This window comes from Mirounga angustirostris, unplaced genomic scaffold, assembly GCF_029215605.1.
Source record: "Mirounga angustirostris isolate CCGP_5_RB_7025 unplaced genomic scaffold, mMirAng1.0.hap1 SCAF_4, whole genome shotgun sequence".
NCBI classification, from domain to species: Eukaryota; Metazoa; Chordata; class Mammalia; order Carnivora; family Phocidae; genus Mirounga; species Mirounga angustirostris.
In genome coordinates this window covers 155,105,246-155,132,873 of record NW_026991712.1, presented here as the reverse complement: position 1 = coordinate 155,132,873, position 27,628 = coordinate 155,105,246, and the positions used below count along the sequence as shown (strand labels likewise).

The 27,628-nt window shown below is 39.4% G+C and overlaps 1 protein-coding gene across 4 annotated transcripts in view; it reads right to left on the bottom strand.

Annotated features, from left to right (window-relative positions):
- Positions 1-20,197, bottom strand: part of EIF2B3 (eukaryotic translation initiation factor 2B subunit gamma) — a 131,165-nt gene extending 110,968 nt beyond the window's left edge. For 2 of the 4 annotated variants that reach the window (XM_045897831.3, XM_064589268.1), the window contains exons 1-3: positions 20,045-20,188; positions 17,764-17,923; positions 14,174-14,319 (exon numbers count right to left, since the gene is read on the bottom strand). In XM_045897831.3, the coding sequence (XP_045753787.1) occupies positions 14,174-14,319; positions 17,764-17,911 (294 nt within the window). In that variant the 5' untranslated portion in view covers positions 17,912-17,923; positions 20,045-20,188. Of the gene's footprint in view, positions 1-14,173; positions 14,320-17,763; positions 17,924-19,346; positions 19,368-20,044 lie in introns of those variants that run through there. The other 2 variants (XM_045897832.3, XM_064589267.1) reach the window with 2 other exon arrangements.
- Between the last annotated feature and the right edge of the window lie 7,431 nt (positions 20,198-27,628).

The following is a 27,628-nucleotide window of genomic DNA, read 5'->3' as shown; positions in this document are numbered from 1 at the left end:
TGGGTTCCTTTAAAATGAGGGAGTAAATCAAAGAGGAAAACATGGGATCTAGGAACCAGGGTATCCAACACAGGAGAGAGAAGTGAATTCCCAGAATGATGGTGAAGAGAAGTCCGAGGATGAGAGCTCTGCAGCAGGCCTAGAGAGCAACCAGTAGGGATTTGAAGAGAGAATGGACAGCTCCTAGAAGGGTTGTCTCAAAGGGAAAAAACTTGACAGACCTGATATGTTTAAATATACTAATACATTTATGTTCCTTTTATTTTTTATTTATTTTTTATTTTTTTAAAAGATTTTATTTATTTGACAGAGAGAGACACAGCATGAGAGGGAACATAAGCAGGGGAAGTGGGAGAGGGAGAAGCAGGCTCCCCGTGGAGCAGGGAGCCCGATGTGAGGCTCGATCCCAGGACCCTGGGATCACGACCTGAGCCGAAGGCAGACGCTTAACAACTGAGCCACCCAGGCACCCCATTTATGTTCCTTTTAGAAAGTCTGAGTATGAAAAAAAAAAGTCTGAGGATAAGTTAGTGATGGAAATGTGGAAAACCAAGCAACTTTGAAAGTATGACAACTGATATCTCTAAGAACACAAAACATTGTGCAAAAAGGAAGTAGAAACTTGTAGGGGAGGACAGAATTGTTCTTTATTTGATTGAGGTGATAGTTATATCACCACAATACATTTGTCAAAACTCAGTACACTGAAAAGGGCAAATTTTACTCTATGTAACTTATACCTCAATAAACCTAATTTTTTATTTTTTTTTAAAGATTTTATTTGTCAGAGAGAGAGAAAGAGAGCACAAGCGGGGGAGGGGAAGAGGCAGAGGGAAAAGCAGGCTACCCGCTGAGCAGGTAGCACGATGTGGGACTTGATCCCAGGACCCTGGGATCATGACCTGAGCCGAAGGTAGACACTTAACCAATTGAGCCACCCAAGCATCCCAATAAACCTAATTTTTAAAAATTACCAAACTGCACATTTAAATTGGGTGTATTTTATCATATATAAATCATAACTCAATAAAGTTGATTTTTAAGAAAGGAAGTATAATACTAGTACATTATATGGCTAAGCTATAAATAAGCCCTAATGATTGATTTAATAAAAAATTAGGACATAACTATATTTGGAAGATTAAGAAAGGGGGAGGTTGGGGATGCCTGGGTGGCTCAGTTGGTTGGGTGTCTGTCTGCCTTTGGCTCAGGTCATGATCCTGGGATCCTGGGGTCCTGGGATTGAGTCCCACACTGGGCTCCTTGCTCAGCGGGGAGCCTGCTTCTCCCTCTGCTTGTGCTCTCTCTCTGACAAATAAAATCTTTTATTTTTAATTTTTTTTAAAGATTTTATTTATTTATTTGACAGAGAGAGACAGTGTCTCTCAGGCGCCCCTAAATAAAATCTTTTAAAAAAGGGGGGAGGAGGTTGCATCTATACATGGAGGAGGGCAGATGGGGTGGTAGGTGAACCAAATCCTTATCTCTCATAGTAGAAATTCAACAGATTATTTAAAACTAAAAATAAAAAAATAGTAGTATAAATATGTTGTTTAGAAATACTGAGGACATTACCAGAAGGAAAAAGAAAAGAGCTGAGAGCAGGTGCCTCTGAAGAGCAAAAATCATTTATGAGTATTTTTGCTGAATAAAGGAGTAAATGAGGTAACATTCTAGGGAAAAAAAAAATGAATGAGGAAGGATAGTGCAGGAGATCTTTGTCTTTCATTCAGTCTTGTAGAACTATTTGATTCTTTAAGTTGTATACGTTATGTACATCTACAATACACATACTAATAAAAAGAGAGAATATGAAAACACAATCTGGGAATAAATTTGACAAAAGATAAATAAGATTTTTATGAAGAAAATTATAAAACTTCACTGAGATATATTTTAAAAGCCTGAAGTAAATGAAGAGATTCTAAGTGAATTAGAGCCAAAATATGGAAAGCAAAACTAAAACTTTAAAGAAAATATCTTCAAGACCTCATAAACGTAAGAATTTCTAAAGCTAGGCACAGAAATAAAAAACCATTAAGGAAAAGACTGAAAAAAAATCAATTACATTAAAATTTAAAAGCTTCTATTTCTCCTAGAGCCCAGATTGCAGCCTATAAACATCATTCTCCATAAAAAGAAACCAGGGCTTTTTTTTTTTTTTAAGCCCTTTTGTTGAGGTATGACTGACATGTAAAAAACTATACATAAGAAATCAGGGCTTTTTAAAATATCTGATTTTAGATCTGGATACAATGCAATATGAAGTATACATATGAAATATTGTAAAAAAAAAAAAAGTTGAAATTGAATCTTATCAACATTTAGATCCAAATTACAGTTTTTAAGAAAATACTGCGAAAGAGAAACAAGTTAAATGACCTCAACAGAGAGCAGTGAGACACACCAGAGATATGGGAGATTCTACAGGACAAATAACCTGTTTTCTTTGATAAGTCAATGGCACAAGGAAAAAAAGTCGGTGGGAGGGAGGCTGTTCTAGAGTAAAAAACTGAAAAGACACAATCAAATATAATGTGTGGGCCTTAAAAAAAATACCATTTGCACAACAAAATTAGAAAGTATCTACTGGGGCGCCTGGTGGCTCAGCTGGTCAAGCGTCTGCCTTCGGCTCAGGTCATGATCCTAGGGTCCTGGGATCGAGCCCCGCGTCAGGCTCCTTGCTCTGCGGGGAGTCTGCTTCTCCCTCTTCCCCCCCACCCCTGCTCATGCTCTCTTTCACTCTCTCTCAAATAAATAAATAAAATCTTAAAAAAAAAAAGTATCTACTAATAAGTTCAACATAGGATGTATAAGACATTTTTTATAGAAAAACTTTAAACCTTATTTAAAAAACAAAACAAAAAAATAGCCTTAATAGAGATATATTATGCTTAAGGAATAGAAAGACTCAGTATTATAAAATGCCAACTCTCTCAAATTAATCTGAAAATCACTGTAATTCCAGTCAAATACCAAGAAAGATTTTTCATGGCTAATACTAAGATTCATATGTCAAATGGGAAGAAATAGTTAAGATGACTTTAAAGATAAATAATAATAACGAGAGGTAGAGGGGAATCATCCTACTAGACAAAAGTTCTATAAAGCAACAGTAATTAAAACAATAAGACATTGGTGAAGGAAGACAATGAGGCCAGTGGAAGTGAAGAGAAGGCTTAGAAATAGTCTCAGGCATACGTGGAACTTGGTATAAATCAGGAAGTAAAAGATTATTCAATAAATAGCTGGAATAACCACCTAATCATTTGGAAAAAAGATAAACTTAGATATTCACCTCATGTCATATATAAATATAAATATAAATATAAATATTGGTTTAAAGATCAAAAATTTTTTTTTTTAAAGATTTTATTTATTTATTTGACAGAGAGAGAGACAGCGAGAGAGGGAACACAAGCAGGGGGAGTGGGAGAGGGAGAAGCAGGCCTCCCGCCGAGCAGGAAGCCCGATGCAGGGCTCGATCCCAGGACCCTGGGATCATGACGTGAGCTGAAGGCAGACGCTTAACGACTGAGCCACCCAGGCGCCCCTAAAGATCAAATTTGAAAAGCAAAATTGTAAAGCTTTTAGAGGGCAGAAGTCTATGTCATTTTAAAGTTAAGATACAAAACCACCAACCATAAAAGAAAAGACTGATCTAGTTAACAACAAAAAAAGTTAAGACTTCTATATGCTAGAAGATACTATATCCAAGGGAAAGAGCAGTGACAAACTAGCAAAGGATTAGTAAACAGAATATACAGACTATATATGTAAGTAAGAAAAAGACAACCCAAACACAAAATGAGCACAGGATATGAATAAGAAATTCACTGAAAAGGAAAATGGCCAATATACCTAGAAAAAAAAGTCCTCAAATTCACAAGTAACCAAGGAAATGCCAAATTAAACCAATAATGAGGTAGGGTTTCACACCCATCATATTAATGAAGTGATTTCATTAATGAAATTAATGAAAATTTAGGTTTGAGAACACCAATTGTTAGTGAGGACAGGGACACATCAGAACTCTACTTCATACTACTGGTGGGAATATAGACTGATATGACTACTTTGAAGGGCAATTTGCTGGTATCCAGTAGAGCTGGAGATGCACACATAATCCACACATCACTCCTAGGTGTCTAACTTCAAAACAAGAGCACAAAGAAGCTGATGCAAGGATGTATGTTGTAGCACAACACATAGTGAAAGAAATGATAGCCAACTAACTGTCCCACAGAAGGGGAATGGATAAACTCTTACCCAGCACCCAGATCCAATCTGGAGAGAACTGGCTCTGGGAGGAAAGTTTTTGCCAAGCTCATGCCAGAAAGAAGAGGGAAGGCCTTTGTCCACCGAGTCCTTAGTCAAATCTTATTCTTCCTGGCCTCAGTTTTCCCCTCTCCGGTGGGTACAAATATTGACCTTGCTCATAACTCTGATCAATCCAAACATATCTTCTCTATATCTAGACACCTGAGCAATGGTGAGAGAGAAAAACAAGAAAAAAAATCCAACCCCACAAGTGTGCTAATTGCAGTAATTATAATTTACATTCTTCAACCTTAGCTACACCCCTGATTGTTGCTCAGGTCTCCTTCTCAGTGTCCCTAGTCAGCTCTCTCCTATTTTCCAGTGACAACTCTAAAGTTTCACTACTCACAGGTCCCAATCCCATCACCTTTCTCTCTCCACATTCTCAACAGACAACTCTACCTCCTACTTCATCAAGAATATAGAGGCATCAGGAGTGAACTATTTAAATTCCTGTCTCTCCTTTCTGATCTGCATTTGAGCTTTCCCTTTCCTCTTGTTTTCTCATTTTAGTGGAAGATACACCCTTCCTCCTGCCCAAAGCTGCTCCTTCATTCCTTCTTGTTTCCTTGGGGACCTCATCCATCATTTACCTCCTTTCTTCTACACCTCTCCACTGGCTCTTTTGCTCTCTTGTAAAAATTGTCAAGTTGCTTCCATCTTAAAAATACCCTCAAAGTAGAAGAAACTAGTAACAGTGGTTGCTAATAGGGAAACCAGGTAGATAAGGAAGGAACAGAAATATTTCACCATAAACGTTTTTATACTTTTTGAATCCCTTGTATGTATTAGTTATTATTTATTATTTTAAAATATCCATGGTTGTGAGTATCCCTCTTACCTCTTTCAGAAGGTTCTCTTCTTCTACATGTCTATTAAGTATTGGTGTTTCCTTAGGCCCTCTGTGTCCTGTCCTTTTCTTGATTTACTCTAACATCCTTGTGGGAAAAATGGTTCACATTCATAGCAAAGTGTATTAGTGAGCTAAATGTAGTTACACATCTTATTTCTCCTATAAACCTGTTCCTTATCCTGCAGCCTCTAAATTTGTGAATGCCACCACCATCCATCCAGTTGCTCTTGCTAGAAACTTGGGAGTCATGCTTGATCCCTCCTTCTCTTTATCCTCCCACATCCAATTAATTAGCCATAAAGTTCTAAATATTCTCCAACTTATCCCCATCTCTCTGTTACCACTGTCATTGTTTTGGTTTGGTCTTTCATCATTTCTTATTACAATTACTACAATGGCCTCCCAGTGGTCTCTCTGGCTCTCCTCATTCATGCAGTAATATTTCTAAAATATTAATCTGTTAATAATCCTTCAAAGTATCCCCACAGGATAAAGCATATATTCGATTTTCACCTCTAGCCCAGACTGTACAGATAGCATAAAACAGTAGTTAAGAGCATAGGCTTTGAAGTGAGAGACCCAAGTTCAATCACTAACTCTTCCATTAAACTCTCCTAAGATTCAGTCCCCTTATCTATTCTCAGTAAGGTCTGAAGGGGCTGGAGCAGTCTTGGCCCTATGAACTCTTGAAACTAGCAAACTAATATTCACTTTAAAAATGAAGCCCTGCACTGAGAATATCTGGGAATAGAATCCAAATTGAGCAGGACAGGGACAATCAGTGTAAAGAAAAGAGAAAGGCCAGATAAAATGGAGATAATGGAGCAGAGGAGGAAGATCTCAAAGAAGAGGGGGCTCTATAGCTATGAAGCTACAAAATCTATCCTGACTTATCCTTCCCTTCTAAAAATTTAGGAAAATTAAATTTGGGTAAAATTAGCAATAGAAAAGGATTACAGTCAAATCCTGTACAAAGTTATTATTGAGAAAAATCACAGTAAGGGTTAGAATAACATCTCTGTAATGAAGTACATGTCAGAAAGACATGCTCATGAAACAGGTTAAATTTGTAGGCAGCTATTTCAAAATAACCTAAAATAAGAAAATAATAGATGTGAAAGGTCAAAATAAATCGGAATTAGAAAAATTAGAAATTAGATGACAGAACTTAAGAAAAGAATTAGAAATAAAAGAAAAAAGATCACTTCAGAAATAACAGCTAAACTAGAAAGGACACAAAAGTGAATAAAACACAACTCAATGCATAATACCTCAAGGAAAACAGAATGTAAAAAAAGAAGACAATCCTAAAATTTAAAAGGAAATAGATAAAAAGGATTTGAGGCAAAATAAGAAAAGCAACAAAATCCAGCATATGTTTAAGAATCCCAAAGACCAGGAGCACCTGGGTAGCTCAGTCAGTTAAGTGCCTGCCTTCTGCTCAGGTTATGATCTTAGGGTCCTGGGATCACATGTGGGCTCCCTGCTCAGCGGGGAGCCTGCTTCTCCCTCTCCCTCTGCCCCTCCTCCCTGCTTGTGTTCTCTCTCTCTCTCACTCAAATAAATAAAATATTAAAAAAAAAAAAAGAATCCCAAAGACTAAAACCAAAGTAATGAAATAGAACAAATAGCTAAAGTTATAATTCTAGAAAACTTCTCCGAAACAATAAAAAAGACCAAAACTTCACATGAAAAGGACATACTACATATCTAGAAAATATGATTCAGATCAATGGAATATATTATGTAGTAAAACCAGAAAAGTTTAAAGAAAATAAAAACTTGGGGTGCCTAGCTGGCTCAGTCGGCAGAACATGTGACTATTGATCCTGGGGTCACACGTTTAAGTCTCATGTTGTACATAGAACTTACTTACAAAAATAAAACAGAGGTGGGGAATCTGGTTGGCAGAGTTGGCTAAGCATCCCACTCTTGGTTTCAGCTCAGGGGGTGATCTTGGGGTCATGGGATCGAGCCCTACCTCAGGCTCCATGCTCAGCACAGAGTCTGCTTGAGATTCTCCTGCTCCCTCTGCACCTTTCACTCGTGTTCTTTCTCCCTCTAAAATAAATAAATAAATCTTAAAAAAAATAAAAATAAATAAAATAGGGACACCGGGCTGGCTCAGTCACTGCAGCATGCAACTCTGGATGTTGGGGTTGTAAGTTTGAGCCTCATATTGGGTGTAGAGATTACTTAAAAATAAAATCTTTAAATAAATTAAAAAACAAAACAAAACAAAACCTTTGGGAATCCAGACAAAAAGACCAACTCACTCACACTAAGGGAAAGAAAGATTTTCACTTGCATTTTTTGGACGGCAACAGTTTACAACAGAATCAATGAGGGAATTTAAGATATTCACGGAAAAAATGTGAGTCAAGGATTAATATGAAGGCTGCAGCTAATCTGCTGAGCATGGATATCATGAAGACTTCCTAAGGACTCTACTAGAAATAAGCTTCAGATAGCTAAAAGACTGGAGAGACAATGCCTAGAGCCTTGTGGCAGTGATCATTAAAAACTACTACATCACAAAAAGAGAGACAATCAAAAACTTATGTGCCTCCAGATAGAAGAACACACCATCACCTATGAAAGTCTTGTCCCTAAATTCAAAACCTGAATTTAATGGAGCTTCTAGGTCCAACTACCAAGGCCAATATAAAGAGAGGAAAACCTATTAGACAACACCACAGGGTCACAATCAACAAAATGCAGACTGTGGGAGGGAAAATGTATAAGAAAATGAATGGCCCAATTTCTCCAACAAATAAATTATAAGAAAAAGAAGAGACAGAGGGAAAATCTATATATTAAAAGAGACATTTCAATCAATTGTAATGTATAGTCCTTATTTGCCTCCTGATTTAAATAAACACACTAAAAATTTTTTTTAAATTATATTTATGAGGCAACTGGAAACTCATAACTGGACATTTGATAATAAAGAATTATTAATTTGTTTTTTTAGGTGTTATAATGGCATTATAGTTTTATTTTTATTTTTTAAAAAGCTCTCATCTTAGTAATATATTCTGAAATACAGATGAAATAATATGATTTCTGAGATTTATTTCAAAAGAACATGAGAGGGAGCAAGATGGGTGGGGATATAGATGAAATAAGATTTGCCATGGGTTGGGGCACCTGGGTGGCTCAGTCGTTAAGCGGCTGCCTTCGGCTCAGGTCATGATCCCAGGGTCCTGGGATCGAGCCCCACATCGGGCTCCCTGCTCCGCGGGAAGCCTGCTTCTCCCTCTCCCACTCCCTCTGCTTGTGTTCCCTCTCTAGCTGTCTCTCTCTGTCAAATAAATAAATAAAATCTTAAAAAAAAAAAAAAGATTTGCCATGGGTTGATAACTATTGAAGTTGGGTGACAGATACTTGGGCAATGTTCTATTTTTGTACATGTTTGAAGTTCTCGCTGATAAAAAGTTAAAAAAAAAAAACTATGGTCCATAGTTGGTATTTAATAAATTAAGCAATTATAATCATTATTATACTCTCAATACATATTTGCTAAATGAATGAGTTCAGACATAGATAAGACTGAATCATTCATCAACAAATATGAAACATTATTGTGGAGAAGATTGAAAATCTAAGAACTTTCATGTTATCAACGCCAGTTATAAGAATGTAGCTCACTCACCCAGGGCGTGGGAGAATGAATGAGCCAATAATCTCTCTTGAAAAGTCAGGGAAAGAGGGTGGGCAGCTGAAATAAAAAGTGAGAAGCCAGTAAGTCAGCAAAAATTGTGGCATGAGATAAGGCAAAATGAAGTAGAAAACAGTGCCAGAAGAATAAAACCAAATGAAATATGTTAGTTGTTATGTATGTTAGTATGTTAGTTGAAAAAACACATAGCACATATGATGTCCAGCTTCAATATCCTATAAGCACACATGATGGAAGTTTCCACATATAAATAGAACTGCAATATATATTGAGCAAGTACAATGTAAATGAAAAAGATTATAAATTAAAATGGTGAAATATATTTTAAACAAAAAAGCCAAATAAAGCTAATATACTATTGTGGTCTTTCTCCAGGAAAGCAGAAGCCACATGGGATAACCTCATAGTAACATTTGGGGAACTCAACTTGGAGGAAGTGGGTAAAGATAAAAGAACCAAAAGCTCACAAACCCCCAAATCTCAAAGGGAATAATCTTACCTAAAATCTTATTTAAAACAGACCAAAATAGTCCCCAAATGTTTAGGAAGCTGCTTTGAGGGCACAAGGTAAGATAAATAAATTGGCTCAAAGGGGCACTGCTTTTAGACCATGGCACAACCTGGGGGTACAACTTTCTACCTCAGAGAGGTACTTGATATCTCTTAGCAAACACCAACAAACTGCCTTCTCAGGCTGTTTCACTTTCCTCCACTGTTTATATGTATTTCCATTACCATTCCTATAAGTTTATGTTGATCCCAACCCGATGGTTCTGAATTTTGGCTTAGCTCAGGTTTTACTTTGATCTTAACAGCTATTTAGGAGTCTACTAAGTTCCTCCACGGGTTAGCTTTGTTGCCTCTGCTCCAGGTTGGAATGCAAGTTGATGTGAAGCCAGGATACCAGGAACCACTGGTATAGGAGAAACCAAGTAGGGAGAGCAAAGACAGCAGAGACCTGCTAGTCCAAGTCAAAGCTCCAGAAGAAGGCACAGAGACAGGATTATATGTAAAAGGTGCTGTGATGTAAATGATGTAAAAACAAAGTGGTATGTAAAGGAGGAAAAGAAATGAGACTGTGCAGAATGACTTAATGAGGACTCTTTAGGTTCTAAAGTAAGGATTCAATGGTCAAAACCTTAAGAGGCAGCAGTAACTTGGGAGTAAAATGTCCTTTTGGCAGTTACTTTACTTGCTTCCACATGCCCACTTCTATTTATAGTTGTCACTACTACTTCTCAAGCCCCTAAGAGTTACCAACTCTCCCATGAGACTTCTAGAATCTCCAGTTCCAGGTTAGGGTAAAAATAACATTTCTAAGATTTAGACACTAGGGAGCAAAGAGAATACACCTCCATCCTAAACGTTTAGACCGTAGCTAAAACAGCCCCTGGGAAGTACACTAAACACCCTCAGCTTCTTGGTAAACCTGGCATCCATTCCTATGAAAAACCAGAATTATCATTTCATTTTCTCAGTGAAATTCCCCATACTTCCCTAAGGAAATAAGCAGCTGCAGTCCAGTAAGTAACACACCCAACATTATGGTATTGGAAATCTCCTCTCCAGTCAGAAACACGAAAACCTACTTGGATGGAAGCATAGCAAAACAAAAAGAGAGGCCAAAAGTGAATGGAAATGCCTATAATACATTGCACTGGAAGTCCCGGCCAGGGGAAGAGACAATTAAAAAAAAAAAAAGCATAAAGATTAAAAATGAAGGTGTAATACTGTTTTTATTTATAAGCAACATGATGATTTGTATAGAAAATCCTAAAGAATCTACAATTTGACAAGGTCAATATTCAAAAAACAATTTTATGTCTATATACAAGCAACAAACAATTGAAAAATAGAGTAAAAAGCACCAGTTACAACATCACTAAAAACATTTACCTAGGAATAATTTACCAAGAGATGTTCAAAACTTCTACACTGAAAATCATAAAACGCTATTGAGAGAAACTAAAAGAAACCTAAATAAACAGATGTTCAAGACTGGAAGAATCAATATTAAGATAGCAATTCTCCCCAAACTAATCTATAGATTCAGTTCAATTCCTACTATAAAGCTAAAATAATCAAGACATTATTCAATGTGATATTGAAGTAAAGACAAATAGACCAATGAAACAAAATACAGAAAACAGAAACAGACCACACATATATGATCAGTTGATTTTCAATGAAGGCACCAGTGCAATTCAATGGGGAAAGTAAAGTCTTTTTAACAAACGGTGCTGGAACAAATATCCATATAGAAAAAAAGTAAATTTTATCCCTACCTCATACCACATACAAAATTAAATCAAGATGGGGCAGACATCTAAACATAAAAGCTAAAGCTTTTAGAAGTAAACATAAAAGAGTATCTTCATTGGGGCACCTGGATGGCTCAGTTGAGTGTCCAACTCTTGGTTTTGGCTCAGGTCATGATCTCAGGGTTATGAGACTGAGCCCCGTGTGGGGCTCCATGCTCAGTGGGAAGTTTGCCTGGGATTCTCTCCCTCTCCCTGTCCCTTCCCCCACTCACACGCTCCCTTTCTCTCTCTCAAATAAATCTTTTTTTTTTTTTTTTAAAGATTTTATTTATTTGACAGAGAGTGACAGCGAGAGCAGGAACACAAGCAGGGGGAGTGGGAGAGGGAGAAGCAGGCTTCCTGCCGAGCAGGGAGCCCAATGTGGGACTCGTCCCAGGACCCTGGGATCATGACCTGAGCTGAAGGCAGACGCTTAACGACTGAGCCACCCAGGCGCCCTCTCTCAAATAAATCTTAAAAAAAATCTTCACAAGCTTGGGATAGGCAAAGATTTCTTAGGACACAAAAAGTATATTAACCATAAGAGAAAAAAAGCAATATTGAATTTCATCAACATCGAAAACTTCTGGTCATGAAAAGACACCATTAAGAAAGTAAAAAGGCAAGCCACAGACTAGCAGAAGATATTCACAACACATCTGACAAAAGACTTGCATCTAGAATGCATAAGGAATTTCTATAATCAATAATAAAAAGGTAAACAATTCAATTTAAAAATAGGCAAATGCTGGGACGCCTGGGTGGCTCAGTCGGTTAAGCGGCTGCCTTTGGCCCAGGTCATGATCCCAGGGTCCTGGGATTGAGTCCTACATCGGGCTCCCTGCTGAGCAGGGAGCCTGCTTCTCCCTCTCTCTCCTTCTGCTTGTGTTCTCTCTGTCAAATAAAAAAAAATCTTAAAAAAAAAAAATTAAAAAAAAAAAGGCAAATGCTTTGAACATGCCATAAAGATAAACAAATGGCCAATAACCACATGGAAAGGTGGTTATCATCACTATTATCAGAGAAATGCAAATTAAAACCACGAGATACTACTACATATATATCCACTAGAATGGTTAAAATGTCAAAGATTGACAATACCAAGTGTTGATGAAGATGTGAAGCAAATGCAACCCTTATACATTGTTGATGGAAGTATAAAATGGTATAACCACTTGGAAAACTATACGGCAGTTTCTAATACAGTAAACCCTACAACCTAGAATATTTTCACAAAAAGACTTGCAGAACAATGTTCATAACAGCTTTATTCATGATATCTAAAAATTAGAAATAACCCAAATGACCATCAACAGGGAAATGAGTAAATACTGGTGTATTTATTTAATGGAATAAAAAAAAAAAACCTAGCTATATCTGCAATGATATGAATGAGTCTGAAAAATATTATGCTAAACCAAAGAAACCAGAATAAAATTGTATGATTCCATTATATCTAGTTCATGAACAAGCAAAGTGAACATATGAATTGACTCTGGGGTGTGGGGGTGCTGGGAGGTTGGGGAGGAGAATGAAGAAGGAGGAGGGGGAGGGACTTACTAAAAAGAAGTACAAAGGAACTTTCAGAGGTAATAGGAATGTTCTTGATTTGGGTAGTGGTATTCAGGGTGTATGTATCTGTCAAAACCCATTGAACTAGATCCTTAGTATCTCTGTATTTTACTGTGTGTAAATTATTCCCCAATAAAGGTGGGACGGAGAGAAAGACCATACACATTTCTGCATTCATTTTTTGTTCTTTAGTGCATAGGCAGGTTGAAAATATTAATAAATCTGTTTGCAGTCACCAGAAATACCAGGAGAGTCTGCTCCCCAATTCAAACAAGATGGCAACATCATCATACAGACTGAATTTTTCCAAAGGACATCAATTTAAAAACAGCATAAGTGGATATTTCTCAGTTCATAGGCCACAGGCCAGTAGGGAGACTGTGCCCTCATATTCATATGCCCTTGTTAGTATCTAATCAAAGTAGATCAAAAGGTCAAATGTTATCATGTTGTAGGGGGAGGGTCTGGAATTTTTGAAAATTCCTCTGTCCTGCTTTCCAGTCAATCTGTCATCTGCAGAGTCAACTGCTGCTCTGATTTTTATCACTGTAGATTAACTTTTGCTTGTTCATGGGGGCACCTGGGTGGCTCAGTCGGTTAAGCATCCAGTTCTTGATTTCGGCTCAGGTCATGATCTCAGGGTTGTGGGATTGAGCCCTGAGTCCGGCCCTGCACTGAGCATGGAGTCTGCCTGGGGATTCTCTCTCTCCCTCTCCCTCTGTCCTCCCTCCACCCCCACCCCCTGCACCCCTGAACATGCATGCATTCTCTCTATAAATAAATACATACATACATACATAAATTTTGCTTGTTCATGAGCTTCATTTAAATGGAAACTTTAAAAGCACATTTGAAGTATATCTTTTTTGGGGCACCTGGGTGGCTCAGTTGGTTAAGTGTTTGCCTTTGGCTCAGGTCATGATCCCAGGGTCCTGGGATCGAGCCCCGTGTTGGGCTCCCTGCTCAGTGGGGAATCTGCTTCTCCCTCTCCCTCTGACCCATCTCCCTGCTTGTGCTCTCGCTCATGCTCTCTCTCTCTCTCTCAAATGAATAAATAAAAAATCTTTTTTAAAAAAGTATATCTTTTTTATAAAGATGCACAATTACTCAAAAATATTGGAAACCAGTGACTGTGATAACTAAATGTCTAAATCTTCATTAATAATCAAAATGGGGCACCTGGCTGGCTCAGTCAGAGGAGCATGTGATTCTTGATCTTGGGGTCATGAGTTTGAGCCCCGTGTTAGGTGTAGAAATCACGTAAATAAATACATAAACCTAAAAACTAAATAAATAAATAAAAAGTGGTTGAAGAGTACATGGGCAACAAAATATATGATGCAAGAATATATTTTCAAAAAAGCATTATAAACTGTAATGCAGTGGGAAAACAAAAGGTGATATTTATCTTCAATAAATAATAAAAATGAAGAAATAGTGTCTCACCTTAAGTTTTGGATATATTTGGCGCAGAGAATCTGCAGTCCCCTTGTCAGCTTCATCAGGAATACACACAGTATCTAGCTTCATTTTCATCTTGAATTCTGCAGATAGAGCCTTTTGGACATCCCTGGTTGTAATGACAATCACTTCTACAGCACAAAAGGGAAAAGGAAGGAAAAACACAAAAACTCTCATTCCTTTAGACAGTGGTTTCACCATTTCAATTAGATTTGGTCTGTTTCTATATTTAATAATAACAGCTAATATTATTGAGCCTTTTCAATGTATTTACAGGCATTCTCTCAATTCTTACAACAATTTCATTTTACAAATGAGGGAACCTGGACTAAAAGATATTAAGTGACTTTGTTCAGGATCACACAACTAGTAAGCAATGGACTCAAGATAAAACTCAAGTCTGATGATTAGAGCCCACACGTTATTACATGCCACTTCTTGAAGTAAAGAACTCAGAAGAGCATTCATCAAAGCAGATACAAATGGCATCACATTTTAAATCTTCATTCACTACAGAGGAAGAGCCATCACCACTTCTCACCAGATAGCCATGAATACTTCATTGAGGATCACAATGTACGCTACTAAAAGGCAATTTCCACATAACAGATGTCTTCATTTTATCTATATAGCTGGTAACCAACGACAGAAAACTGGGCATCTTTGTTATGGATCTTTGGCAGGGTAATGTAATTCACTACAACATAATATGTGTTGCTGATGTCTGAAGATCAGATTTTAGCATCTCGATTTCCACTTGTTCCATGATAGTGTTTCAGGTAACAATTATCTCTCCCTTTCACCGTAATCATACTTTTCTATTTTCTTTCCTTCTCTTCTTTCTTCCTCTTTCTTTCTTTTCCAAATCATTTAACTTTCCTTCCTTCCTTCTCTCATCTTTCTTCCATTCCCTGCTTTGCTTTTAGTAAACAACTCATTCAACCAATAAATACAAATACACTTAATATGTAAAGGAAAAATAGGCACTGAGAAGTCAGAAATGAACGCAACATGGTTCCTATTCTTAAGAAACTTAACATGGAGAAATTACGGAGAAATGACTAAGGAAGGCTTCCTGGAAGGGATGGCCTTTGAGATAAGTCAAGATAAATTCAAGACCACCAAAAAGTTCTTTAGTACACACTCTGTAAATGCTGATGTTACAGAGATGAATGAAGTATAGTACTGCTCTCAAATCAGTCTTCTATGCCACTAATTATAGCATAAAACAGGCCTTGGTTGGTACTGAGATAGAAAAACAAAGTGTGATGGAACCATAAAGGACAGGGTGACTGATGCTGTCTGGAATTTCAAAGAGAAGATAACATTTTGGAGAGGACATTTTATTTTATTATTTTATTTTTTTGGAGAGAACATTTTAGGTAGTGTGGATAGAGTGCAGAGAGTAACTGCAAATATGGGACAGTCTAATAATTGGACTAAGACGTATGTGTGGAGAGAAAGAAAAACGCTAAGCAGAGCTACATTAACTTCTCTAAACTCATGAACAATATGAAGAAAGTGAATACAGACTTTGCTATTAAACTCCAGAATCCTGTGTTTAGGAGGCACTCATCAATTTCTGAGTGAGCCTTAGTGAGAAGAAATTTCCTACATAGTGGGTATTAAATATACCATAAAAGGCAACCCCCAACCATAACTGAAGATATACCAAAAGTAAAAGGAAAAAAAGTTACTGATGACAAATCCACAAGGAGCTATTAAAGGATAGTATGATATTTTAAAATGTATTAAAGGGACGCCTGGGTGGCTCAGTTGGTTGGGCGTCTGCCTTCGGCTTGGGTCATGATCCTAGGGTCCTGGAACCGAGTCCCGCCTTGTGCTCCTTGCTCAGCGGGGAGCCTGCTTCTCCCTCTGCGTGCTTGTGCTCTCTCTGGCACATAAATAAATAAAATCTTTAAAAATAAAATAAAATAAAGTGTATTAAAAAGAAAATCTTTCGGGACGCCTGACTGGCTCATTTGGTAGAGCATGTGACTCTTGATTTCAGGGTTGTGAGTTTAAGCTCCACGTTGGGTGTAGAGATTACTTAAAAATAAAATCTTAGGGGCGCCTGGGTGGCTCAGTCATTAAGCGCCTGCCTTCGGCTTGGGTCATGATCCCAGGGTCCTGGGGTTGAGCCCCACATTGGGCTCCCAGCTCCGTGGGAGGCCTGCTTCTCTCCCTCCCACTCCCCCTGCTTGTGTTCCCTCTCTCACTGTGTCTCTGTCAAATAGATAAATAAAATATTTTATAAATAAATAAATAAATACATACATACATACATACATACATACATACAAATAAATACAAAATCTTAGGGGCACCTGGGTGGCTCAGTTGGTTAAGCGGCTGCCTTGGGCTCGGGTCATGATCCCATGGTCCTGGGATCCGGCCCTGTTTCGGGCTCTCTGCTCAGCGGGAAGCCTGCTTCTCCTTCTCCCTCTGCTGCTCCCCCTGCTTGGGTGCTCTCTCCCTCTCTCAAATAAATAAAATCTTTAAAAATAAAATAAAATCTTAAAAATAAAATAAATAATAAAAAGAAAATCTTTTCTAACATCTCTTAACATCAATGTCCTGTAGACCACTGCACAGAAATGTTCATGGGTCTGTCTCAGGAAGGCAATTCTCATAGTACAATGAACACTGGAACATGAGACTGTGCGCCAGGATCTGACACCACTTCCATCTGGTACTCAGATTTGCTGTATCTAACTATAGGACACCTCAAACTCATTGTGGCCGAAGCTGAACTCATTATATTCATTCAAACCTGTTCCTTGACTCATAATACCTTTCTTAGTTACTCGTACTACCATCTAGTTACCTAGTCACCCAAGCAAAAAGTAGAGGGAACTCTTCTCTCTTTTTCCACTCTCCCTCACCACTAATCATCAACTTTCTGAAAAGTTCCCTCTTCTCCATTCTTAGTGCTACTTCTTTAGTTCAGGTCCTCTTCATTGCTGGTGTGGACTTCTGTATCAATTTCCCAATTCATCTACCTGCTTGTAGTCTTGACTCCCTCGAATCCATTCTTTATACAGTTTCCAAAGCAATATTTCTAAAATGTGCATCTAAGTTGTCAAATTTATTACCATAAAGTTGTTCATTATATTTACTTGCTATCTTTTTAATGTCTGTAGGATCTGTAGTGGTGTCCCCCCTATTTATATTTGTATCTAGATTATAAGGTCCTAGAAATCAGGGCCTGAGTTATCTTCCCAATACTGTGCCCCTTAATATATTAATATATTACCGGATACATATAGATTCACAGTAACTACTGACTATGAGGTACTAACTTGGATTTCCACTGTTTACTTTCTGATATCCTTACAGGGTTCAACTTGGATCATTGCAGACAGCAGCTCTAACATAGTAACAGTGCTGTCTTCTCAACCTTTTTACACAGCAATAGAATACTCCTATGTTCTTAATTTACAGAGGCCAGTATTCAGTCAATGCTGAATCCTGGTCTTCTCTCATTCATCCTTTCTCACCCTCATAAAGCTGAAAAATCATTGAGATCAAACATTCCCAAAGTTTTATGAGTATATTTAATTGTCAGAGCTCACCTTCAAATCCAACACGCTCAAGCAGGTTCAATGGGTACCAAATTAAAGGTTTGTTCCCAACTGGAAGCAGAGGTTTGGGAATGCTGGAAGTCAGGTCTGTCATCCGAGATCCCCCTCCAACTGCCATCACTACTGCTTGAAATTCCATTTTCACAAACTGCTTCATAGAAAAAAAAAACAATTGCTATAAACACAAATGTAGGCTTGTATCTCAACCTAGATTTGCAGAGCCCAGTAGTAGAAACAAATCAGATTAATTCCTTTTTCTAAACTCAAGGTACTAAACAAAGTTTGACCTTCAAAAGAATCTCTTTACAGCAACTACCACAGAAAAGGTGCATAGTAAAAGGTCATAAATCCTTACTGATTTAAAATAAAAGTACTTTTTTTTTTTTTTTAAAGATTTTATTTCTTTGTTAACAGAGAGAGAGACAGCAAGAGAGGGAACACAAGCAGGGAGAGTGGGAGAGGGAGAAGCAGGCTTCCCGCCGAGCAGGGAGCCTGATGTGGAACTCAATCCCAGGACGCTGGGATCATGACCTGAGCCGAAGGCAGACACTTAATGGCTGAGCCACCCAGGTGCCCTTTTTTTTTTTTTTAAAGATTTTATTTATTTGACAAAGAGAGACACAGCGAGAGAGGGAACACAAGCGGGGGAGTGGGAGAGGGAGAAGCAGGCTTCCCACAGAGCAGGGAGCCCAATGTGGGGCTCGATCCCAGGACTCTGGGATCATGACCTGAGCCAAAGGCAGGCACCCAACGACTGAGCCACCCAGGCACCCCAAATAAAAGTACTTCTTGATTTACAACAAACGATATAACTTTTTAAATACAAGTGTGAAATGTACTATTGAGAAAAAAATATTTGACACCAAATTGGCAAATAATGTTGCGCACTTTTACCCACAATTATGATAAGTCCTGGGCCCCTCATCAATATATTTTTTTAAGATTTTATTTATTTATTTATTTATTTATTTTATTTATTTGACAGAGAGAGACACAGCGAGAGAGGAAACACAAGCAGGGGGAGTGGGGGAAGGAGAGGCAGGCTTCCCGCGGAGCAGGGAGCCCGATGCGGGCTTGATCCCAGGACCCTGCCTGGGATCATGACCTGAGCAGAAGGCAGATGCTCAACGACTGAGCCACCCAGGCGCCCCCCTCAATATTTAAATTGCAGCACTTAAACCCAGTACACCCAAGGCACAAAGTGAAGGCTCCTGCACAACAACTACAACTTAAAGATACGGTAATTTCTGGGTGCCTGGGTGGCTCAGTCCGTTAAGCGTCTGCCTTCGGCTCAGGTTATGATCCCAGAGGGTCCTGGGATTGAGTCCCGCACTGGGCTCCCTGCTCAGCGGGGAGCCTGCTTTTCCCTCTCCTGCTGTTACTCTCTCTCATAAATAAATAAAATCTTTAAAAAAAAATACCATAATTTCAATTCCAGCTTGCCTCAGATTGGAATTTAACTTCAATTTGGCTGGCATTATATAATTCCTATCACATCTGATGTTATTATGAAAAGAGCACTGGCGCTTTCGGATTCAAAAGACCTGAGTTTGAGTTCTGGTTCTACCACTTACAGGTGAGGTGACCAGAGGCCTGACATTTAAAACTCGAAGCGTCCTCAGTTCCTAGAAGGGAGCCTGGTACTTAAGCTCACAGACCCCTGAAGCGGACTGTCAAATGCCTCAATGCCACTGGGTGATGGGAATCACAGCAACGAGTCTCGTTAGCCTCCCAATCTTTAGAAGAGGGTGTTCATGGCTTCTCAGACATGCTTCCATCATAGCAGTTATTGCCTTCTCCCTTTGTAAATGGGTACAACACTGTCATAATTGGTCTCTCATCTGGATCTTATTGTATTCCTATTTGATTGCCTTGCCCCCAAACAGCTAAAAATAGGCAGAATAAATAAATGAAGGGCTGAAGTGGAAAGAATTCAGGCACTGTGCTAAGAGTGTCTGGTCCTGGATCTGGTTCTCACTCGCTGTGACTTCAAGCAGATGCTCCCCTCCCTGAAACTCCTCTCCATCTGTTGCACAAGGTGGCTGGCTCAGATTCTCCCCAAGCTCCCTTCCACTTCGGCCACTTAGCTGCCGGGCCGGGTCGGGCAGGGACTCGAGCTGGAGACCCTGGGGCTCTGCATCCCCGCCCACCCCATCAGGCCTTCCTCGGCCGGGATCAAGGAGGCTGAAGCGGGGCCCCGGCCGTCACCGCGGTGCTCACTCTCAGCAGCCAGCTCGTAAGGGGCCTGGCAGCGCAAAAGCCGCAGCTTTACCTCTCAACTCCCCGCGCGCCACAGCAGGTCCCAACGCTCCCCACGCCGCCTCCGACTGACAGCCCAAAGGCGCAGGCGCGCGATGGCCGAGCAGCTCGATGGGACGCGCAGGGCAGGCCCGCGGAGAAGGGACGAGCGCGGAGCGATAGATTGTGCACCCAAAGCGCGCGTGCTTCCAGGAGGAGGGGAGGCGATGTGGTCCGTTCCCTTTCGGCTCATTCACAAATCATCAACGCCCATTGAGTGTCCTTCCTAATGTTGGGCCCCTGGAATCAGCACTGGAACAAGTCACGGTCTCTTGCTTCAAGAAGTTCTCGTTCTACGGCCGGGCCCCGACTACAACTCTGTGAAAAGAGCTCACTGGGAGCCACGGTTTTGGGCTAGCCAGTGGACAAATGTCTAAATGCCCTGAAGGTCAGGGATTGCCAAGGCTTTCTAAGTCTGCGATGTCTAAGGTGGAGACTCACATCGGCTTTCTGAACCAGACTCTGATGGTATGGAAAACAATCACCTTTAACCATCAGAACTGTGGGAGGAGGGGTGTCAGCGAAGACCTCATCGAGACAGTGACACTGAATGGCTTGAAGAGAGTGAGTCAGATGGATATCTTGGGTAAGAGCCTTATAAGTAGACTAGCTAGCGAGTGCAAAGGCCCTGAAGAGCCTGCATGTTCAAAGAACAGTAGAAAGGCCAATATAGCTAAAGGGAAGTGAGCCAGGTGGAAAGTGAATGATGATAAAGGTCAAAGAGGCAACGGGAGATTGGGTGGAGAATTCAGATCACATGGGTTGTAGGCCATTGTGAGGACCTTGCATTAAGCAGAGGAGGAACATGATATGACAGGTTTTTATTTATTTATTATTATTATTTTTAAATATTTTATTTATTTGACAGAGAGAGAGCACAACAGGGGGAGCGGCAGGCAGAGGGAGAGGGAGAAGCAGGCTCCCAACTGAGCAAGGAGCCCGTGTGGGGCTCGATCCCAGGACTCTGGGATCAGGACCTGAGCTGAAGGCAGACGCTTAACCGACTGAGCCACACAGGTGCCCGGATATGATAGGTTTTTAAAGGATCACTCTGGTTGCTGCGTTAATAAATTCCCTGGAATTAGGGAGTCCACCTAAGAAGCTGCAACTGCATGAGAGACCCCAAATGCCTACATCTAGACAACTACAACAATTGTGAGAAATAATAATAAAATAATTGTTGTTTTAAGCAGTTAGTTTTGGGGTGGTTTATAAGCTACAGTAGATAACAGGATCAATAGCCATTCTCTCTTTCCCACACAATCCTATAATTACCTAATCTTTTAGAAGCTTCCTCTTTTTCTGTCCCATCAATAAAAATAAAGGAGTTTGACTTCATTCAACAATATTTATTGAGTGCCTAATATATGCACCCTCAAGGACCAAGATTTAATAAAATTATGTTATTGCTCCATCAAAGACATTCTTTTTTTTTTTAAAGATTTATTTATTGGGGCACCCGGGTGGCTCAGTCGTTGAGTGTCTGCCTTCGGCTCAGGTCGTGATCCCGGGGTCCTGGGATCGAGCCCCGCATCGGGCTCCCTGCTCCTTGGGAAGCCTGCTTCTCCCTCTCCCACTCCCCCCGCTTGTGTTCCCTCTCTCGCTGTCTCTCTCTCTGTCAAATAAATAAATAAAATCTTAAAAAAAAAAAAAGATTTATTTATTTATTTTAGAGAGAGAGTGCAAGCAGGGGGAGGGATGGAGGGAGAGGGAGAGAGAGAATACCAAGCAGACGCCCCACCAGCAGTTTAGCCACCATGGCTTTTGCACCATTAGTGCAAGTATCAATACAATGAAAGGCAGATAATATTTTTTTTTTAAAGATTTTATTTATTTGAGAGAGAGAGAATGAGAGAGAGAGAGCACGAGAGGGAAGAGGGTCAGAGGAAGAAGCAGACTCCCTGCTGAGCAGGGAGCCTGATGCGGGACTCGATCCTGGGACTCCAGGATCATGACCTGAGCCGAAGGCAGTCGCCCAACCAACTGAGCCACCCAGGCGCCCGAAAGGCAGATAATATTTTAGTATTATTATGAAAATAGTTTTCACCTGACAGATACCTTGAAAGGGTCTTGAAGACTCCCAGAGGTCCACAGAGCATACTTGAAGAACTGTTGCCTCATGGATTCCTTCTTTCTGGCTCTCACTGCTTCTAGTATTTACATTATGGAACTCATCACAAAGGATTTTCATCCCCTTTTTCATGTTTTCTCTGTCACACTGGGAGCCCTTGGAGGACAAAGGCTATATGTTATTTGCTCCTCTCTCCCCAGGTCCTACTGCAGGACCTGGGACATGCTAAGTAAATAATATTGAATAAATTAAATTTTCCCATACATTTTCCCTTGACCTCCCATTTGGTGGTGGAAAAACTGAGCTGAGCGCTCAGGTCACTGACAACATCTCTTTTCCAGAACATTCCTTCTCATTAAGTCAATCTATATTATCTCTTATGCCTAGCCTCATGCTTATTATTTATTTATGAATTACATGGGAAGTACTTAATAAAGGCATATTGAATACAGGCTGTTCCCTATAATATTTGTTTCCTGTTCACATTTTTTCCCCAAGGGATATTTATATGTATGTTTTTATATGTGGTGGGGACTAGTTTAAGAAGGTCAAGCTCTAAAATTCTCTTTGAACTGTGGGAGACAAAAGAAACCTTTCAAAAGTTGGGCCTTGGCTCAGAAATACTCTTCCCACGGTCTGCAAGAGCTCTCTCTTTGGGAATTTGCTGGCCACATCATAATATTCATCTACTCCATTTGGCTGTGGACTTGTCAGTGGGGCAGGAAATTATTATTTTTAGAGTACTGAGTGAAAGATAAAAATGAAAAGAGAAACTCTACTTTGGCAACCAGTTGCAGGTCCTAAAATATTTGTGTTTTATTTTTGTACATAAGCCCACCAGTTGCCTAATAGATTCATGATAAGTTAGAGAGCAAATGATGCTATAGTGTTTCTATAAAGAGCTTGGAAAATAACTTCATTAATTGGGACTTCACTATTTACTTTCAAGCACACAAAATTTTCATTGTTGGTGGTTTTAAAGGTCTGAATCTGGACATTTATGCTTTAAACTGATGGGTCAGGGGGGCATCTGGGTGACTCAGTCCGTTAAGTGTCCGACTCTTGATCTTAGCTCAGGTTTTGATCTCAGGGTCATGAGTTCAAGCCCCGTGTTGGGCTCCATGGTGGAGCCTACTTCAAACAAACAAACAAACAAACAAACAAACAAACAAACAGATGGGTCAATTAAGAAAATACATGACTTAGTCAATTCGGTATTTTTTTTCCTCCTTTACTGAAAACAAAAATTTTCAAATGGCTGATTTTCCTCATTTTTAAATTGGAAAGTATGGTTGATGAGCCACAGTTTATTTATTGAATAGCTATCTACTGAGTGACTACTATGTGCCATGGGCAGTTTTAGGCCCTTAAGGTATATTAGTGAACAAAAAAAGAATCCAACCCACATCCTAACAGGCAGAGGCAGCATATGTTATAAATAAATTTAAATAATAAATGAGTAGGGGTGCCTGGCTGGCTCAGTCCATTGAGCGTCTGCCTTCAGCTCAGGTCGTGATCCCAGGGTCCTAGGATTGAGCCCCATGTTGGGCTCCCTGCTCAGCTGGGCCTGCTTCTCCCTCCTTCTCTGCCCTCCCCCTGCTTGTGATCTCTCTCTCTCTCTCTGTCAAATAAACTCTATAAAAAAATAAATGAGGGCACCTGGGTGGCTCAGATGGTTAAGCATCTGCCTTCGGCTCAGGTCATGATCCCAGGGTCCTGGGACCGAGTCCCACATCAGGTTCTCTGCTCCTTGGGAGCCTGCTTCTCCCTCTGCCTCTCTCTCTCTGTCTCTCGTGAATAAATAAATAAAATCTTTAAAAAAATAATAAAATAAATAAATGAGTAAACTGTACAGCATATTAAAGGTGATAAGTACTTTGGGAATAAGAAAAAGGCAGGGAGGAGGGACAGGGAGAAGAACACATTGGCAGCTCTAAAGTCTTAAGAGTTTTATGGAGGTTATTGAAATTTGGGACTTGTGTCTCATGTAAATCTCTATAACTTTTTTTTAAATTTAATTTTATTATGTTATGTTAATCACCATACATTACATCATTAGTTTTTGATATAGTGTTCCATGATTCATTGTTTGCATATAACACCCAGTGCTCCATTCAATATGTGCCCTCTTTAATACCCATCACCAGGCTAACTCATCCCTCCACCCCACCCCCTAGAACCCTGTTTGTTTCTCAGAGTCCATAGTCTCTCATGGTTCGTCTCCTCCTCCGATTCCCCCCCAGCACATTTATAAGCAAATACAAAATGAACAGGTGAAATCAGTAAAAATGGTGGAGAAAGTCTTTCCAAAAATTCTTTCCTCCATAAAAGCAATGAGAATACTGTAAAAAAACATTGTCAGAATCAACTTTTTTTGAATGAGCAGTGAAACAATCATGTCACTTCTTTCAGTATGTTGGTAATTAGTACCCTGTGCATTGTGTATTCGGTTCATACACACACAGCAAGAATGTAGTTGTGTTGCTTCCTTGTCTCCCAGTGATAGGCCCATATGATATTAAAAAAAAAAAAGATAACAGAATTGGCCAACAAAATGAAAGTGCAGCAAAGAAAAGAAAAGTGAGAAGGCTGAAAGTGAAATTCAAATTGAACATAAATGGAGTTATAGAAGAAATAGCTGATTATGGGAATGTTAACACTGCCATCATGAGAGAGTACAGATCTGCAGCCAGAGGAATTTAGTGAAGGCTACTTCATCTACAAAAGGAGGAAAGTGGCTGTGACAAAAGGGATGAAGATGTCCCAGAGGAACATGGTGCCAGCAAAAAAACACTTCGCATTCACAGAATTATTAGAGATATTTCATGAGATTGTACCTACAAAGAATAGAATGTTGGAAGTAAAAAGGAGTATGACAATTCATCAAGGCATAGTGAAGATACTTATTCCATATTATAAGAAAAAAGAGGCAGATGCCTGGCTGGCTCAGTTGGTTAAGTGTCTAATGCTTGATTTCGGCTGAGGTCATCATCTCAGAGTGGAGGGATCAAGACCCCCATCGAGTCCCAGGTCCAGCCCCGCCTCTGGCTCTGCACTGAGCATGGAGTCTGCTTGAGATTCTTGCTCCCTCTTCCCCTCCCCCTCCCCCTGCTTGAGCTCTAAATAAATAAATACCTAATACATACATACAATCTTAAAAAAAGGAAAAAGAGAAAAAAGAGGGAAGCATTGTTCAAACTATTTCCGATAAGTTTTTTTGCAAAGAAAACAATTTAATTTTCACTTTCTCTGAATGCTTCAGATTACAATGTACTAAATAAATATTAGTCTTACCATGTTTTCATTTCCCTGTACATTTATAACTGACAAAGTTTTTGATGCTTTGACAAAAAATTTTAAAGGTCACAGAACAATGGTAATTTCTCCCATTGACTATAAGATTTCTGCTTGGTCTCAACTTGCAGTATCATTTTTACATTCTGGCAGTACTGTGAAAAGTGAAGATTTCTTTTTTTTAATTTAATTTTTTGGGGGATTTCTTTTTTTTAAAAAAGATTTTATTTATTTTAGAGAGAGAGTGAGAGCACAAGTGGAGGGGAGGGGCAGAGGGAGAAGCAGATTCCACCCCCCCCCCCCCGCCCCGCCCCAGCAGAGAGCCCGATGCAGGGCTCCTGGGATCATGACCTGAGTCGAAAGCAGACTTAACTGACTGAGCCACCCGGGTGCCCCTTTTTGAGGATTTCTTACATATAAAAATTCAGCAGAAAATTATGATTAAGTATGTAAAAAGATAGCATTTCATCAACAGTAAAAGGGTAGGTGCTTCAGAAAAGGAAGCTGAGGAAGCTTGGCCATGGTCAACAGCTAGTATGTGGAAAAACCAGGATATGAATATGGGTAAGCTAACTCTACAGAATGTGCTCTTAACCCATATAATATGTTGTCTTCTCATGGTATATATCCAATATATGGTTTCTTCCATAAGGATTTTGAATTCATAAAAAATCTAAAATTTTGTACATTAGGAAAGAACATACATGAAATTAAATGGCAAAGTACAGACTGGGAAAACCAAGGTATAGTAACACCTGACATGACAAAGGTATTCATCTACAGGATTTAGTACCTTAGTTACCAAGACAGCAGGCTTTGGCAGTGGCAGACCACCATCCAAATCCTAGCTTCATTATTTACTACTTGTGTGACACTGGGCAAGTTATTTAATTCATTTTTTGCTAGGTTTCTCATCTGGAAATGGGGACAATAAGAGCATTTACTTCATAGAGTTGTTAAGAAGATAAAATAATAGATGTACAGCAGTTAGCACAGTGCCTTGCTGTGCTTATTACTTTAGTACTGTGCAGAGATTATTATAAATCAGTAAGAAAAGTGTAATAAAACCAATAAACAAAAACACAAAAAGGGCAGTTAAGAAAGAAGAAACAGTTGCTCAGTAAATAATCAAAGCGGTGCAAATTAAAATAACAATCACCATTTTTCAGCATATTATCAAAAAATATTTTTAAGTGTTAATGCCCAAGGGTGGTCAGAGTTTAGGAAATAGACACTAAAGGGAGTAAAATTGATACATCCTGGCAATTTGGCAGTTTGATGATGAGTTTAGGATGTTATTCTAAGGAAATAATCAAATAGGTATGAAAGGATATATGCATGAGGATGTTTATTGTATTATTTGTAGTTTTCAATATAAAAAATTTGTAGACAACCTTAATGTACATCTATAGAGGTGGCTTTTTTTTTTTTTTTAACTAAGCTCTGTGCCCAACATGGGGCTTGACCTCGTGGCCCTGAGATCAAGAGCTGCATTCTCTACAGACTGAGCCAGCCAGGCGCCCCGGCAGAGGGTTTTAAATGAGTAGAAGTTATGAAAACTTCTTAAAATGTAATAAAATGCAGCCAGTATAAATAATAGTTATAGTGAGTATCCCCCTTATCCCAGTGACCATCGTTGCCTGCTTGGAATACTCCCTGCTTCCAGGCTCCCCTTCTCAACTCATTCTCTACACAGATGCCAAAGGCAAATCTAATCATGTCACTCCCTTGCTTGACACCCTCATGGCTGGTCAATGTATAATCCTAAAACAAGCCTTTGAAGCTGGAGTCTCTTCTCTCTCTTCCCTTTACAGTCTGGTAGGACTCAACGTGCTTCTTGGCTGGACTTTGTGCCCAGTTTTTCTCCCTGATTCAGCATTCCACTGAGCCCCACTGGTTAGTATCACCCTGCTCTGTCTTCTAACAATAACTTTTGCTACTTCTTTGGAGCTCTTACATAAAGGCTATTAAATGTTGTTTATGCAATTATTTGTTTAATATACTGTTTCCTCTCCCATCAGAGTTTAAATTCCAAGAGAGCACAAATTATCTGTTTGGCCAATATTTTCCCCACTGTACCTAGTATAGTGCCTGACATAGATAGGTGTTTGATGCATTTACTGAATGAATGGATGAAAAGCAAGATACAAAATATGCAGTGTGAGCCCAATTTGGTAAAAGGGGGACCAAAGA